Genomic DNA, 18,525 nt, shown 5'->3' on the forward strand with positions numbered 1-18,525 from the left:
TAGGTATTGTGTAGGTGATATTTGACTGGGTTTTAATTATTAAAGATTTATGTAGTGTTTTGTTGATTTTGTGTAGGTAACTTTTACCTGAGTTTAACTGATGTACTGCCCACATAACGTTGGACTTGAAATTGTTTTTCTGACATTTCTAAAAAAACAATAGAGATGGGGCTATTGTATGGTATTAAAGAACCCCTATCTAGGCAGCCAAACCGCGTCAACAGTGGTGTACTGAATATGGTTCTGTATTTGGTGCACGGTGATCTGTGAAAGTTCTCTTGCTAGTACATACAACCACTTTGTTACAACAGCAACAGCAGTAGTAAAATACACACACACAACCAACACAAACACACACACACACGGACATGATACATACAGTCTCAAACCACACACCATCAAACCCCACACACGATCAAACCCCACACACCATCAAACCCCACACACCATCAAACCCAGCATCCTCACATAACCGCCTCACACAGCCAAACCCCACACAACATCAAACCACACATACTCACATAACTGCCTCACACAGCCAAACCCCACAGCAACCAAACCACACACACTCACATAACCGCCTCACACAGCCAAACCCCACAGCAACCAAACCACACATTCTCACATAACCGCCTCACACAGCCAAACCCCACAAACCACACATCCTCACATAACCGCCTCACACACCATCAAACCCCAAGCAACCAAACTGAAACTAGCCATCTCCTTGACCCCGGATATCAATGGAAAGATAATTCACACCAAGTTGCTCTCCTAGGGGAAGCAACTCTCCAGGCTGGCGATTAGAAGAGTTGTCCCTCGCGTGCCCGCTAATCGTGTTGCAGGCTCCTGTTTTCACGTCTAATTGTATTTAGCAGGCACGCCCCCGACTGGGCCAGAGCTTATTGGGTAGCGTTCGGCCTGACATCCAACCGATGATGACAGCGATGTAAATGATGATAGGAGATCTTCCCGTAACCCTAGACCCGGCCCGGGGCCTGCCACAACCATGGCCGTGTTATGCCTGGTTTCCGCTGGCCCGCTAGTACCGTGGCCCACCACACTGTGGCCCACCCCCACTGTGGGCCTACCAGCACTATTGTCTGCTTGTTTGTACATTGTTTGTGCAGCACTTAATGAAATAACGACCAGTCATCCGAGAGTTTGTTAGTAGTTTCACAGACCTGCCCCACCGTCCACCCCCACCCCCACGGCACTATGGCGTGTAGACACCAGTCCTCTGGAGGGGACTTAGTTCCCGACCTGATGGTCGTCCTAATGATTGCAGCGTCACAATCATCTCAGGGGGTCACTGGGTGCTGATGGTCGAGGGATGGTCAACACAGTGGGTCACCCGTTGGTCTGGTTGGTCGTCTAGATCTTGTTGGTCTGTTTGTTGGTCTGGTTGTTGGTCTGGTTGTTGGTCTGGTTGTTGGTCTGGTTGATAGTCTAGATCTTGTTGGTCTGTTTGTTAGTCTGGTTGATAGTCTAGATTTTGTTAGTGTGGTTGTTGGTCTGTTTGTTGGTTTGGTTGATAGTCTAGATTTTGTTAGTCTGTTTGTTGGTCTGGTTGATAGTCTAGATTTTGTTAGTCTGTTTGTTGGTCTGTTTGATAGTCTAGATTTTGTTAGTCTGTTTGTTGGTCTGATTGTTGGTCTGGTTGATTTGATGGTTGGATGTTTGAGAGTTCAGTACTTTGCCGAAGTTCGATCTTTGAGTTCATACTTTAACTCTTTATGTCGGAAAAGACAAAAATAACATGAATGATGAGTGTCATTATGACGCGGACCACTAGACATGTGACCACTAGACATGTGACGAGTGGACATTTGACCACTGGTCATGTGACCACTGGACATGTGACCACTGGACATTTGACCACTGGACATTTGACCACTGGACATGTGACCACCGGTCATGTGACCACTGGACATGTGACCACTGGACATTTGACCACTGGACATTTGACCACTGGTCATGTGACCACTAGACATGTGACCACTGGACATTTGACCACTGGACATGTGACCACTGGACATTTGACCACTGGACATTTGACCACTGGACATTTGACCACTGGACATTTGACCACTGGACATTTGACCACAGGACATTTGACCACTGGACATTTGACCACTGGTCATGTGACCACTGGACATGTGACCACTGGTCATGTAACCACTGGACATGTGACCACTGGACATTGGCCACTGGTCATGTGACCACTGGACATTTGACCACTGGACATTTGACCACTGGACATGTGACCACTGGACATTTGACCACTGGACATTTGACCACTGGACATTTGACCACAGGACATTTGACCACTGGACATTTGACCACTGGTCATGTGACCACTGGTCATGTGACCACTGGTCATGTGACCACTGGTCATGTGACCACTGGACATGTGACCACTGGTCATGTGACCACTGGACATGTGACCACTGGACATGTGCTTACATGAGTTGTGAGAGTGACAACCAGATATTTGACTAGTGGGCATTGAAAAAACAACAAACAAAACAATCTTCTAAAGAACTTACTGACCTAGAAACATAGGTCAAATAGACAGCAAGTAACGGAGGATGTGACAGAAGTTTAAAATAGCTACTGTGGTGTCAACAGGGGAACTAACTGGAGAATTCGGCAACTCCAGCGGGCGTCCAGGGGAGGTAACTCTATAAGGAGTCCGATTTACACAGCCCGCATGTCCGTATCGACCAGCCATTTTTTTCTCCCGGCATTCCGTCGATAGCTCTTCAGGTCTAAGGACCAGGCACTGGTCCATCTCGTCATCCCTTCCAGGCTTCCAAATGGCGACACCAATCTAATTTCCTCGACTTCCGTCCTCACTAGCTCGGCTAGGTAACTAGTACACACAGGGAATAGGTAACTAGCACATACAAGGTAACTAGCACACACAGGGTAACTAGCACACAGGGAATAGGTAACTAGTACACACAGGGAATAGGTAACTAGCACATACAAGGTAACTAGCACACACAGGGTAACTAGCACACACAGGGAATAGGTAATTAGCACACACAGGGAATAGGTAACTAGCACACACAGGGAATAGGTAACTAGCACAAACAGGGTAACTAGCACACACTGGGTAACTAGCACACACTGGGAATAGGTAACTAGCACACACATAGGGTATAGGTAACTAGCACACACAGGGAATAGGTAACTAGCACACACAGGGAATAGGTAACTAGCACACACATGGAATAGGTAACTAACACACAGGGAATAGGTAACTAGCACACACAGGGAATAGGTAACTGGCACACACAGGGAATAGGTAACTAGCACACACATGGAATAGGTAACTAACACACAGGGAATAGGTAACTAGCACACACAGGGAATAGGTAACAAGCACACACAGGGAATAGGTAACTAACACACACAGGGAATAGGTAACTAGCACAAATAGGGAATAGGTAACTAACACACAGGGAATAGGTAACTAGCACACACAGGGAATAGGTAACTAGCACAAATAGGGAATAGGTAACTAACACACAGGTAATAGGTAACTAGCACACACAGGGAATAGGTAACTAGCACATACAGGGAATAGGTAACTAGCACACACAGGGAATAGGTAACTAGCACACACAGGGAATAGGTAACTAGCACACACCTGGAATAGGTAACTAACACACAGGGAATAGGTAACTAGCACACACAGGGAATAGGTAACTAGCACACACAGGGAATAGGTAACTAACACACACAGGGAATAGGTAACTAGCACAAATAGGGAATAGGTAACTAACACACAGGGAATAGGTAACTAGCACACACAGGGAATAGGTAACTAGCACAAATAGGGAATAGGTAACTAACACACAGGTAATAGGTAACTAGCACACACAGGGAATAGGTAACTAGCACATACAGGGAATAGGTAACTAGCACACACAGGGAATAGGTAACTGGCACACACATGGTAACTAGCACACACAGGGAATAGGTAACTAGCACACACAGGGAATAGGTAACTAGCACACACAGGGAATAGGTAACTAGCACACACAGGGAATAGGTAACTAGCACACACAGGGAATAGGTATCTAGCACACACATGGAATAGATAACTAGCACACACAGGGAATAGGTAACTAGCACACACAGGTAATAGGTAACTAGCACACACAGGGAATAGGTAACTAGCACACACAGGGAATAGGTAACTAGCACACAGGGAATAGGTAACTAGCACACACAAGGAATAGGTAACTAGCACACACAGGGAATAGGTAACTAGCACACACAGGGAATAGGTAACTAGCACACATTGGGTAACTAGCACACACAGGGAATAGGTAACTAACACACACAAGGTAACTACCTCACAAATGCTGTCCAAAATGACCACAAGATCTCTATCCTGGCCACTTTTTACGCATTCCTCCCCACACTACATCACCTCCCCACACTACATCACCTCCCCACACACACTCATCTCCGCACACTCTCTCACCTACACAACACCTCACCACCCCTACAATATACAACCCCCCCCCCTCTCACGTCACAAAAATCATCTCCACCGGCTACTGTCAGGGGCAGATAAGCCTAATCAAGAGACAACCCAGTGGACCTTCGATCTGAGCACGATTGATCCACCTACACTTGCTCGGGAATTCCCAGAGTAGTGGACATTACATTGTGGGGTTTGGGGTCAAACAGAACATTGTGGGGGTGGGGGTGGATTACGAACTTTTGATACATTGTGTTTTTCATACTTTGGGGGTGGGGGTGTCTGTAACCTGTAGAAATCGTTTACTCCCACCGTCCCTTACACCCCTCTTTGTTTTTTTGAGAACCCTTAGACCCCTCTTTGTTTTTTTGAGAACCCTTAGACCCCTCTTTGTTTTTTGAGAACCCTTAGACCCCTCTTTGTTTTTTGAGAACCCTTAGACCCCTCTTTGTTTTTTGAGAACCCTTAGACCCCTCTTTGTTTTTTGAGAACCCTTAGACCCCTCTTTGTTTTTTGAAAACCCCGAGACCCCTCTTTGTTTGCCGAGAACCCTTAGACCCTTCTTTGTTTGCCGAGAACCCTTGCACCCCTCTTTGTTTGCCGAGAACCCTTAGACCCCTCTTTTTAGACCCCTCTTTGTTAGTTGAGAACCCTTAGACCCCTCTTTGTTTGCCGAGAACCCTTAGACCCCTCTTTGTTTGCCGAGAACCCTTAGACCCCTCTTTGTTTGCCGAGAACCCTTAGACCCCTCTTTGTTTTTTGAAAACCCTTAGACCACACTTTGTTTGCCGAGAACCATTAGACCCCTCTTTGTTTGCCGAGAACCCTTAGACCCCTCTTTGTTTGCCGAGAACCCTTAGACCCCACTTTGTTTGCCGAGAACCCTTAGACCCCTCTTTGTTTGCCGAGAACCCTTAGACCCTTCTTTGTTTGCCGAGAACCCTTGCACCCCTCTTTGTTTGCCGAGAACCCTTAGACCCCTCTTTGTTTTTTGAGAACCCTTAGACCCCTCTTTGTTTTTTGAGAACCCTTAGACCCCTCTTTGTTTTTTGAAAACCCCGAGACCCCTCTTTGTTTGCCGAGAACCCTTAGACCCTTCTTTGTTTGCCGAGAACCCTTGCACCCCTCTTTGTTTGCCGAGAACCCTTAGACCCCTCTTTTTAGACCCCTCTTTGTTAGTTGAGAACCCTTAGACCCCTCTTTGTTTGCCGAGAACCCTTAGACCCCTCTTTGTTTGCCGAGAACCCTTAGACCCCTCTTTGTTTGCCGAGAACCCTTAGACCCCTCTTTGTTTTTTGAAAACCCTTAGACCACACTTTGTTTGCCGAGAACCATTAGACCCCTCTTTGTTTGCCGAGAACCCTTAGACCCCTCTTTGTTTGCCGAGAACCCTTAGACCCCACTTTGTTTGCCGAGAACCCTTAGACCCCTCTTTGTTTGCCGAGAACCCTTAGACCCTTCTTTGTTTGCCGAGAACCCTTGCACCCCTCTTTGTTTGCCGAGAACCCTTAGACCCCTCTTTTTAGACCCCTCTTTGTTAGTTGAGAACCCTTAGACCCCTCTTTGTTTGCCGAGAACCCTTAGACCCCTCTTTGTTTGCCGAGAACCCTTAGACCCCTCTTTGTTTGCCGAGAACCCTTAGACCCCTCTTTGTTTTTTGAAAACCCTTAGACCACACTTTGTTTGCCGAGAACCATTAGACCCCTCTTTGTTTGCCGAGAACCCTTAGACCCCTCTTTGTTTGCCGAGAACCCTTAGACCCCACTTTGTTTGCCGAGAACCCTTAGACCCCTCTTTGTTTGCCGAGAACCCTTAGACCCCTCTTTGTTTGCCGAGAACCCTTAGACCCCACTTTGTTTGCCGAGAACCCTTAGACCCCTCTTTGTTTGCCGAGAACCCTTAGACCACACTTTGTTTGCCGAGAACCCTTAGACCCCTCTTTGTTTGCCGAGAACCCTTAGACCACACTTTGTTTGCCGAGAACCCTTAGACCCCTCTTTGTTTGCCGAGAACCCTTAGACCACACTTTGTTTGTGAGAACCCTTAGACCACACTTTGTTTGCCGAGAACCCTTAGACCCCTCTTTGTTTGCCGAGAACCCTTAGACCACACTTTGTTTGCCGAGAACCCTTAGACCCCTCTTTGTTTGCCGAGAACCCTTAGACCACACTTTGTTTGTGAGAACCCTTAGACCACACTTTGTTTGCCGAGAACCTTTAGACCCCACTTTGTTTGTGAGAACCCTTGCACCAATGTGGGTATCCCTGATGGTAAGCTCATTATTCGACTGATATTTATCAGCAAGGGCGGTAATTCCTTCCCCTTCCGTCATATTCAAGCCCGCAGTTATCTCCCATGGTGCTAAGACATGCAGGCTAGCACTTCCTGACATCACGTGCTCGCCACGCCGTGATGTTTATAAACATCCAGTGCCTTGTTGGTGCACCTCCTTCTAGACCCTTCCTCTGCCCTAATCACTTGCACCAAGGGGAGATCAGCGGAGGAGGACCGGAGGAGTTATAAAACTTTGATTAAAAATGATTCACTCACACATGACCTTACTTGTTCCTGAATCATTTTTTTAAAGCTGTATTGATGGTACTCTCAGATGTGTTGATGATACTTTTTGATGTTTAATGATGTTTTGTATGAAACCTACCTGAAATCTAGTCAGTTCTCTTACTTTTGAAACTCTGTCCAAGGTAGATAAATACCATATGTAAATTTATACGTACAGGTTTTCTGTCTTTCTTTAATGTATGTGTTTGTTTTTTTCATTGTAGGTCAAGGTCATGCTAAAGATATGCAACAGCGCCGGAAGTCAAGGCGAGCAGGGCGGGTCATCCTTCCTGTCCCCGGACCCCCGGAAGAAGCAAGTGACCGTGTTTGACCCCTCGGCCAGCGGATACGTCACCTCGGCCAGCAGACGAGCCACGACGGCCGCGCCCAAAATGTTCGCCTTTGATTCGGTCTTCACGCCAGACGACTCGCTGGTCAGTCTTGGGCTACTTCCTATGTGACTCCATGTGACTCTAGCTATCATTGTGACTCCATGTGACTCTAGCTAGTCGTATCTTTGTGACTGCACGTGACTTTTGCTTCTTCGTTGTTATTGTTTGTCTGTTTGTTTGTGTGTGTGAGAGAGAGACAATCCATGTGACTCTTGTGTACAGTCAATCTTAATGACATAAACTTATAGTGACTCACGAGTGACCTTTACTCCCGTTGACCCCTGCTACCGTTGACCCCTGCTACTGTTAACCCCTGCTCCTCACACAATCTAACCTAATATTCCAGCAGTTTAACTTTATAAGTAAAGTCTTCTATTCGGACGTTATCCCCCTTATTGACTCAAGGACCACAAAATGACTTCAGTACCACAAAATGACTTCAGTACCACAAATTGACTTAAGTATCTTAAATTGACTTCTGTCCCACCAAAAGAAAGAATCTGTACAGAATGCAAATAATGTAAAAAAATAAATTAAGTTACCTATCTAACTCGCCTGTATGCCTGGCATGTGACTTCACGTGTCTTTAGTTGTGTGTTGTGTTTAACAAAATCTGGCCACTTTTTATTGACACTTCTCATCTTGCCTGACATGGTCTATTTAATTACGACCTTCCGCGCCCGCCACCCACCAATCAGGACTGCTAAACACATTAGAACCGGCGCCCGGCCCGCGCCCACAAATTCCGTACACCCCCGCCACCTAGCCCAAACATCAGACAGAAAGGTGTTTTTCCTTTCTGGGTGAGCGGCAGCCCGGGGGTGGGGCAGATGCCGACCTGGTCTTCTCGGCCCCCCTCCACGGGCTCGGCGCCAGCAGCCACGTGCTGTATTGATTAACTGGCTCCCCCTGGCGGGGCTACAGACAGCTTACTACTGAATACTTACAATCTGTATTCCGGGGGGGGGGGGGGGGGAGGGAGGGGGGGGGGACTACAGACAGCTTACTACTGAATACTTACAATCTGTATTCCGTGGGGGGGGGGGGGGTATAGACAGCTTACTACCGAATACTTACAATCTGTATTCCGTGGGGGGTGGGGGGGGGGGGGTATAACATTCACAAATATCTGAGTTGTCATCAAACTGTGAAATATTACAAACTTCAATAATTGCCTACAGTTAAACTATTGATTGTAACGTAGAGGCCAGATTGTGAAATGTTGATTGTAATGTAATGGCCAGTTTATGAAAATTGAATTGTAATGTAGTGGCCAGATTGTGATGTGTTGATTATAATGTTGTGGCTCGAAGTCTAAATATATGTTGTAATTTAGTGTGGAGCTATATTGATTACTAGGCATGCTGCCCAGCTTCGCTTAGGCTTTCGAAAACATTGAGAATTTGAATGCTTAATTAATTCGCCCGAAGGTCGGTCTACGACCTCAAGAGTTATGAAGAGGTTCCTCCGTGGACATTTTTTTTCGATTTATAGCTCATATAAGGTACCGGTCAGTCGAGGTCAGTTTTGACCCCCACATCGTAGACTTTTCGGCCAACCGGCCCCCGTGTTCTGTCGCACCAAGGCAAGATCATGCCAAATTTGAAGCGCCTGCGGCGCCGGGAAGTGCCCTATCGGACACCCGACAATCTAGAATCTAGATCTAGATCTAGATTCCTAAAAGAATTTTTTTTTTAAGTTTAGCCCGAGCATAATAAAAAAGAATACATTAACCAAGTTGACTTGCTGTGTCTCGAACCCGCACCACCTGCGTGGTTTAATGTACACTAACATCTCCGCTATTTAGGCACCTTATAAAATACGGAGAATGAAACACGTATTTTAAAATCTTAACTTACACGAATATGCCTATTCTTTCAAATTATTTTTTTATCCCAAATTAGCCAGTTCATAACAAAGATTTTGTATAAAATAAATAAGTCTTGAAATAGTTTAGTCCTAATATAGAAATTTATTTTTGGAATAGATTTTAGAGAAGTTAGAGTCTAAATCTAGATCTTAGCGTCTACGTCTAGATTATAGATCTAGTTATTGCGTAGATTTAGATTTAGTCTAGATCTAGAATCTCTAGATCTAGAATCCAAATAAATAAAATAAATTTTATGAGTTTAGGCCGGAAAAACTGTATTGTATACATTTCATAGTGTACGTAGATCTAAATCAAATTTGAATGAAATAGTTCATTTCTTTTTATTCAAAACACAGCAGATGACGTCATTAGTTAATGTATAAGCAATAGCGACGTCACAGTTTTATGCGTTCTTTTTCACATGTATTAATGCTTTTCCGGTTGCATAAATAATACTGTTTCTCTACATTCGAATACGCCTTTAATTTTTATTTTTCTTCTTTAAGTAAAATTGTGGTTATACATTTAAAACATCTAACATATTATTTTCAACAAAAGTCCGTAAAAAGTTCTCGATATATCGCTGCCGATTCTGACGTGATGTCCGGCGAAAATTTTTTGCGGACAGAGAAAGAGAGAGAGAGAGAGAAGAGCGCACATGGCCTTTTATAAATTAGGATAATTGAGTTTGGAGCTAACACACGTGACCTCCCATCCACAGACGGAACTGTGTGCTAGTAGCCTCTCGGAGATTATACAAGCTGTTGTGGCGGGGACGGATGGGTGTTTGTTTACATACGGCTACTCCAGGCTAGGTAAGTCACGTGATTTGTTTGTTTACATACGGCTACTCCAGGCTAGGTAAGTCACGTGATTCTGTTTGTTTACATACGGCTACTCCAGGCTAGGTAAGTCACGTGATTCTGTTTGTTTACATACGGCTACTCCAGGCTAGGTAAGTCACGTGATTTGTTTGTTTACATACGGCTACTCCAGGCTAGGTAAGTCACGTAATTCTGTTTGTTTACATACGGCTACTCCAGGCTAGGTAAGTCACGTGATTTGTTTGTTTACATACGGCTACTCCAGGCTAGGTAAGTCACGTGATTCTGTTTGTTTACATACGGCTACTCCAGGCTAGGTAAGTCACGTGATTATGTTGGTTTACATACGGCTACTCCAGGCTAGGTAAGTCACGTGATTCTGTTTGTTTACATACGGCTACTCCAGGCTAGGTAAGTCACGTGATTATGTTGGTTTACATACGGCTACTCCAGGCTAGGTAAGTCACGTGATTATGTTTGTTTACATACGGCTACTCCAGGCTAGGTAAATCACGTGATTCTGTTTGTTTACATACGGCTACTCCAGGCTAGGTAAGTCACGTGATTATGGTTGTTTACATACGGCTACTCCAGGCTAGGTAAGTCACGTGATTCTGTAAGTTTACATACGGCTACTCCAGGCTAGGTAAGTCACGTGATTCTGTTGGTTTACATAATTTTATGGCTACTCCAGGCTAGGTAAGTCACGTGATTTGTTCGGACTCCTCTTTCACTATCGACAGTCCCTTCTTTTGGCCATATGATGTCCGTAATTTTTAGGGCAATACCATCTTTTGACCATTAAAAAAAATAATGGCCATCTCTTCTAGAAACATCACATTCGACTATATTTCCATGTTGGCCATCATCTTTATGGCCAAGTTTTATGATGGCCATACATGAAACCTACAAACGAGTGGCCAGCCCTTCTGGTAAAAGTCCCACAAACCCCGATTCTTCTCTACGACTTCTCATTGGCCAGTCTAAGCTCGCGCATGTGCAGAAGGCGTGGACTTGGCGCATGTCTTGAAGGAGCCTACATGTTTATGCTATTATCGACGCGACAGTTAACCGCTCATTTTCTGTTCCTCTTTCACAAAATAATGGAACCTCGCCAGCTCATTTAATGCTTAATTAGTTTGCCAATTAGTCGGGTAATTATAATGTTCAGTATATTTAGACCCATCCCTTGCAGCTCCATGTAGGTTTGTATCTAGCATTATCTCCCCTGGCTGGCCACTGCCCTCCCCCTAAATCTCTGGTTACCGCCCATAATGATAGTGGGGGTCATGTGGGGGACAGACCCCCGTATCAATATCAGGCCACGCCCTGTGATAGCCACCCATCTAGATAAGACTTGAAGGTCATGCCGCTTGTGAAAGGTTCAAGTTTTTCCTTCCTAATTCGGATTATCAACAATCGCAGTTTTTCTAAAGTTCCAGTCCATCTTTAGATAATTCCAGCATACGTTTAACTAATTCCAATCCATATTTACCTGATTCTAGTCCATATTCAACTAGTTACAGTCCATAGGGATCTAGTTCCAGTCAACCTTGGCTAGTTCCAATCCATATTTTTATCAAAAATATTTAAAATACGCTTTTTATTGTGTTTCCATGAAAACTTGATCACCCCACTGAGATACTGTAGGCCTAGCGTATAAAAGACAGCCTCACTAAAACGTCTTGTTTCAATTAATTTAAATAGCCACAAGTTAACCGCTAAAACCGCAGCACCTCAACATTTAGCCGGCTAAATTGTCGAGCAAACGACGCCAACTGTTGTTGTTATGGCCTCAGGCTAATCAGCCCCGCGCCCCAATTTCTGCCCCCCCCCCCATTTCTGCCCCCCCTGTTGTTGTAATGTGGGGGACATGTAGGAGCCAGTGAGCCGAGAGTGCGGTGAGCCGACGGGTGTGAGGGCCGACGCTGTGAGGGGGCCGACTGGTGTCCGCTTGCTGTTGCTTCATTTCCGCTCCCCATTGATTCTATTAGCAGCTGAAACACGGACCCTTAAAACAATCTGACTTCATTACCAGCGTCCGTCTCCAATACATCTAATCTGCAGGGTTCAAAGGTTAAAGGAATCAATTAATTCCTGCCCGCGATTCCTGAAGTATCGAACCGGGTGAGCTCTAGAATCGTGTGCTGGGCAGGGCAACAGATTTGGGAGACCGGTTTTTTGCACGCTTAATGTGGCCCGAGCAAACAGTTGCGGCCCTTTGACGGTTAACTCCGGGTGATGGCCCCTGGGTTCGGGTTACCCCCAGCATGCAACTGGGCTGGGGTTGGGGGTCCCAGGCAGGGACAAGCTGAGGGGTCGGGTTGCGTGATGACAGGGGAGTGTGAGAGTCCTGGGTGGGTCTTCTCGCCCTCGTGTTGGTGGTGTCGTGTTTGATTACATGAGTGAGAGAACTCATGTTTTTATAATACAACTTAGACAACTCATGTTTTTATAATATGACTAAGACAACTCATGTTTTTATAATACAACTTAGACAACTCATGTTTTTATAATACAACTTAGACAACTCATGTTTTTATAATACAACTTAGACAACTCGTGTTTTTATAATACAACTTAGACCACTCATGACTTGGTGAACTCATGTTTAATAATATGACTTAGGGAAGTCATGTTTTTAAAGCATAACATAGAAAACACATGTTTGATTACATGATTCTACCTTGTAGTTAGTATGTAGCATAAACACAGTATCCAAACCTGCGCATACGTTTGAAATCCGTCAAAACCTTTACAGGATACAGGATACCTTGTCTTACTAGTTCTAGGTCAGTCGCTAGTGACTAGGTCTAGGCCAGTCGCTAGTGACTAGGTCTAGTTCAAATACAAGTATACTGGCTGCTGTCGATAACCACTGCTGTCTTGTCCCAATATTCGAATGGGTTTTCCCATCTGACCACTACTGGCCTCTCCTCTGACCACTACTGTCCCACTATTATAATGTGCCCCCCCCCATCTGACCACCACTGTCCCACTATTGGAATGTGTCCTCTCCTCTAATCACTACTGTCCCACTATTGGAATGCCCCCCCCCCCTGACCACTTCTATGTAATCCCAATCTAACCACATGTTTCTTCTACCCACAGGCAAGACGTACACGATGATCGGCAGTGACCAGTCCCCGGGCACCCTGGGGGTGATGCCCTGTGCCATCGCCTGGCTCTTTAAGATCATCAACGAGCAGAAGGACAAGACTGGCGCGCGCTTCTCCGTGCGCGTGTCGGCTGTACAGGTGACGGGCAAGGAGGAGGCGCTGCGTGACCTGCTGATAGACATGGCTCAAGGTAGGATTCGAACCCGGCTCGTCCGGCTCTAACCACGTGACTGGTACCTCGCACCACGTGATGGGCTTAGTTTACCGCGTACCACGTGACTGATTTAGTTTACCGTTTAATACAAAATCAAAACTAAAAATAGATTTCTGTCTCCTTCATTATACTGAAATAGATTCTGTTAGAGTCGAAGTTTGGTTTTCTATTCAATAATTTACTCGCAATAAACTTCATTAGTCACACCGATCAACCGTAAAAGATTTATTTATTGATTTTTTTAAACGAATCTTAAACCAGTTCGACACTAATACGTAATTAATTAAACATCATGGCGACAGGTCACGTGACCGGAAATGTACAGCGTTCCCATTTACCAGTCGACTTGCGATGTAAGCCCGCCATGACGGGAAGGGGGCGCCACTCATGCGGTAGATCTAGTGCAAATTGAATGCAGTCGCCGGCCCTGCGCGAACCGGACCAACTTGAAATCAAAGAGTTTTTTAATCAGCTAAACCCAGCCCACGTGGCCTTGGCTGGCTTATCGCTGCATAGCTCCTGGCCTATTTTCACGTCCAAAGCCGGAATTCCAATCTGTTTGAACAGAAACAAGCTCTAAACAGAGGAAAAGTTTATTAATGATGAAAGAAACCACCCCTCCCGCCCGTACCCCCCTCTCCCCTATCTCCCCCACCCCTATCGAAACCACCGTGCCTCAGTCTAGAAGATCCTGGTGAAAAGCGCGCGAGCAACACACGTTTTTGCAATCAGTGGATGAGCCGGGAGTGTAATCCCATTAATTATTTGTAGATGATATGAAGTGAAGATCTGAGCGCTGTTAGTCCCCGCGCCGTGTTATGAAACCGCCCATCAAAGGCCGGGGAATCATCACGTTTGGGAGGGCAAAAACTGATCACGGAGATGAAAGGACGCTAATAACGGGATCTGTTGCCCTGTTGCGGCCAGCAAGATTCCAGGACTCGGATTATTGCGCAGACGCCAACTTGCGTCCAATTTTTATTTCTTTAATTCGTTGGAGGGGTGTTTGTGGGTGGGTGTGGAGGGGGGGGGGGTGTTCTTTAATGGTGCTGCAAGTTTGAGAGTTTATTGTTTAAAAAAATGAGCGGCAAATGTAACAAAGCTTGGAAACAAATTGGAATACAAATTGAGATTTGTTGGATAGTCATTTTCTGATAGACATTCAACCAGGGTAGATTTGCCAGACTGACCAGGTCATCTGATGGACGCTGGACCAGGGTAGATTTGCCAGACTGACCAGGTCATCTGATGGTCGCTGGACCAGGGTAGATTTGCCAGACTGACCAGGTCATCTGATGGTCGCTGGACCAGGGTAGATTTGCCAGACTGACCAGGTCATTTGCCAGACTGACCAGGTCATCTGATGGACGCTGGACCAGGGTAGATTTGCCAGACTGACCAGGTCATTTGCCAGACTGACCAGGTCATCTGATGGTCGCTGGACCAGGGTAGATTTGCCAGACTGACCAGGCCATTTGCCAGACTGGCCAGGTCATCTGCTGGACGAGATGGTCCGTGATGGACACGTCTGTACTGGCTAACGCCCGGCATGTTGGCCAGATTTTTACATTCTGCCTCTCTGTTTGGCCTACTTGGCAAATCTAAAATGCTCCAAATGGGTTCTATTCAACAGCTCCATTTGAAATCTCCCTCTTCCATATCCTGGAATTCCCACTTCCCATTCTCTCCCCACCTCCGCCCCATCACCCCCCCACCTCCCGCCCTTCACTCCCCCACATTTCACACACTCCTATCAATGTGTCTCCCACTGAATAAAATAACAGTGGGCATTTTTTTTTCTCCTCGTTTTTTTCCCCTCACTCCAATTTCTCTGAACTCGACCAATTGAAAGAGGCAGGTTTTTAAACAGAGGGGTGGGTAGGTGGGGAGGGGGTGGGGGACGGCTGTTGCCACTGACACTTTTAACGACCTGGAGCCGTTAATTCGTCCCAGAATTGTCATTCCGTTCTGGCCTGGCTAAAGACGGGAGCAAATAACGGCAAAGTTCCATCAGAGGAGATGGTCGGAATCCTATTTACTGGTTTTTATTGGGCTCTGGCCTTTATGCTAGGCGTAGAACACACTGCTCACGGCGGGATAGGTTGGGATAGGCTAGGATAGGTTGGGATAGGCTAGGATAGGTCGGGATTGGCTAGGATAACCCAACATGGAGTTTAATGACAAAACTTTCTGGAAATTTCATCTAGTGGATTCTGCAATATGTATGGTCATCGTGTATGTCTTGTAGCTGTGGGGTTGGGCAGTGGGAACAAGTGGGTTGTTGAAAGTTTCCCCCCCCCCCCCCATGATCTATGCTGCCATTTGTCACGTGATGCTGCCTGTCCAATCCCTGAGCTAGCCAGTTTAGTGCTACTCATTCCAAACCAAGTCCTATCAGACGTGTCGAGGGATATATCTCACATAAACTTGCGTCTGCTGAACATATCATAAGCATGCACGTCACACACACACGTCACACACACACATACACACACACATATACACACACACACACATCACATACATCAAACACCCCCATATCACACATTCATCACGGGCCCAGATTACACCTCCTCACATTAAAAACACCCACGTCGCACACACACGAACTATGTGTATGTGTGTGTGGGGGGGGGGGGGGTATTTTTAGGGATATCTGAGAAATGATGATGTAGATAATCAAACTCAAGTGGACACATCTGTTACTCAAGGGGACAAATCTTCTACACACATAGATTTGTCCCCGTTGACTTTTGGTAACGATCCCGTGGTCGGTCTCGGGCTCCACCCTGTGGAGCCACTGACAATCTGACGAACTCCCCCCCCCCCCCCCCCCTCCCCACCCCTCACTGACAGGGTATTAGTGGCCAGCAGTTGAGAAGCCATGAAGGACTTGAATAACCAAACACTTGATAAAGAAAACGTTGATGATGAACCTTGTTAGCCCAGGACAAACGGTTCGAGTTTTCCCTTGTCCCCGGACGAGAGCCCCCCTCCACACGGGCTCTTCATTTGTTCACTCCGGTGTCAGCGTGCGCCGGGAACAAAAAAACTTTTAATCTATTCGCCCTTACTTGGCCAGTTCCCATCACCGAGTCCAATCTTGCTGGCGATTCTCTCCCCTGCCGACCTGTCTTTCTGCCTAGCGCATTTTCTATTTGTTTACCAGCTTGAGAAAAAAAAAATCCGTGTTTTTTAGAAGTTCATTAAAAGGTCGATCAAAATTTAAAAATCGAATGGGAAAATAATAAGAACAATTTATTAATTTGAGGGAAGCTTAAATACGATTTTGTTTTATTATGATTTCAATATCCGCGCAATAGAATTAATATGTAAATATAATCAGATTAATGCATTCATTTGCATAAAAGGATGAAGTCCGTTTCTCCAAGGGCTGTTTTGTTCTTTGAAAATGGATGGCGGAGTTGAGCGTTTTTTTGTGGTGGCACTTTGGTGCCACATGTGGATGGTAGTGTGCTGGGATGTGGGTAGGAATAGGCTCGGTGCATGTGGGTAGGGTGGGTGGAAGTGGGTAGTATGGGTGGATGGTTTATGGGTGCAGAATGGGTGTGGAAGATGTTAATTATTTTTAAGAGGAATTGATGTGTGTGTGGTTGAGTGGATATGTTGGGGAGGTGTGTGGTTGAGTGGATATGTGGGGTAGGTGTGTGGTTGGGTGGATATGTGGGGGAGGTGTGTGGTTGAGTCGATATGTGGGGTATGTGTGAGGTTGGGTGGATTTGTGGGGTAGATGTGTGGTTGGGTGGATATGTGGGGTAGATGTGTGATTGGGTGGATATGTGGGGTAGATGTGTGGTTGGGTGGATATGTGGGGTAGATGTGTGGTTGGGTGGATATGTGGGGTATGTGTGAGGTTGGGTGGATATGTGGGGTATGTTTGAGGTTGGGTGGATTTGTGGGGTAGATGTGTGGTTGAGTTGTTGATATCTTACATGAGTGGTGATTGAACTAAAGATTCGTAAGCCTCGATTCAATTGGATGGCTTTCAAAACAAAATAGCCTGTGGGTTGGTGGGCTGTTGGGTTGGTGGGCTGTCAGTTTGTGGAGCCTGTCCTGTTCTGGTGATGGAATTTTGTACCCCCCACCCTCCACCCCACACACACAACACCCACCCCACACCCCACCACATTTGACGTAATTGATTGGATATTTCCAATTTACTTAATGACGGTTCAAACAAATTATTTTCCGTTTTATTTTAGACGCTAAAACATCAAGGACTGCACAACCCCACCCCCTCTCTCTCCTCCATCCCCACACCCTCTCCTCCATAAACCACCCCCTCTCCTCCGTCCCCACCCCCCCTCTCCTCCGTCCCCACCCCCCAAGGAAACATGTTAAAGTGTTTGTGCCAGCCATTATCCCAGAATCTCCCCCTCCCCCCGTTTATTGGCACAAGGACTTGATGCAAATGAGATCACCCACAGTACTTGCTATCGTGTGAGGGTTCAAAGTCGAGAGTTCAAATACATGTCAGACTTAGCCGCAAGTTAAACTGATCTGACATATTCTGGGATATTGTCCAGGATATTTGAAATATCCCATATAAAACCAGATTAATGTTATATCCCAATGAGATTTTGGGATCTTGTTCAACTAGTATGGTAAACTTTGTTTAGTATGTTAGGACAAGTAGGGCACCACAGCGTGCGTCAAGAATGTGTAACATGCAGTCTTTCTTGTATTACAGTTACAGGTCCAGATAAAAAAAAAACTTTTTTTCACCGATTCGGTGGCACGCAACAAGTGTGTAATGGTGTGGGGAGGGCTGGGGAATATCTGATTCAGACAGCGGTCGGCGCTTTGTAATGACATTCTGATACTGAGCTGCATGTGGTAAAATATGAAGCCGGAAAACCCAAAAATTGTAATGACCAGCAGACAAGAAATGGTGATGACCGGCAAACCGGCCAATGTGATGGCTGGCAGACTGGCCAATTTGATGACCAAGACCGGCAGACCGGCCAATGTGATGGCCGGCAGACTGGCCAATTTGATGACCAAGACCGGCAGACCGGCCAATGT

At 46.0% G+C, this 18,525-nt stretch overlaps 1 protein-coding gene across 3 annotated transcripts in view; it reads left to right on the plus strand.

Annotated features, from left to right (window-relative positions):
- The window catches only part of LOC131953407 (kinesin-like protein KIF26B), a 183,052-nt gene that overhangs the window by 122,716 nt on the left and 41,811 nt on the right, over nt 1–18,525 (plus strand). For all 3 annotated transcript variants that reach the window (XM_059316569.1, XM_059316571.1, XM_059316570.1), the window contains exons 9-11: nt 7,285–7,494; nt 10,044–10,137; nt 13,258–13,455. In XM_059316569.1, coding sequence (XP_059172552.1) covers nt 7,285–7,494; nt 10,044–10,137; nt 13,258–13,455 — 502 coding nt within the window. The remainder of the gene's footprint in view (nt 1–7,284; nt 7,495–10,043; nt 10,138–13,257; nt 13,456–18,525) is intronic.

The sequence above is a fragment of the Physella acuta genome, unplaced genomic scaffold (genome assembly GCF_028476545.2).
Source record: "Physella acuta isolate Inbredline_101_S28 unplaced genomic scaffold, ASM2847654v3 ptg000920l, whole genome shotgun sequence".
Classification (NCBI taxonomy): Eukaryota; Metazoa; Mollusca; class Gastropoda; family Physidae; genus Physella; species Physella acuta.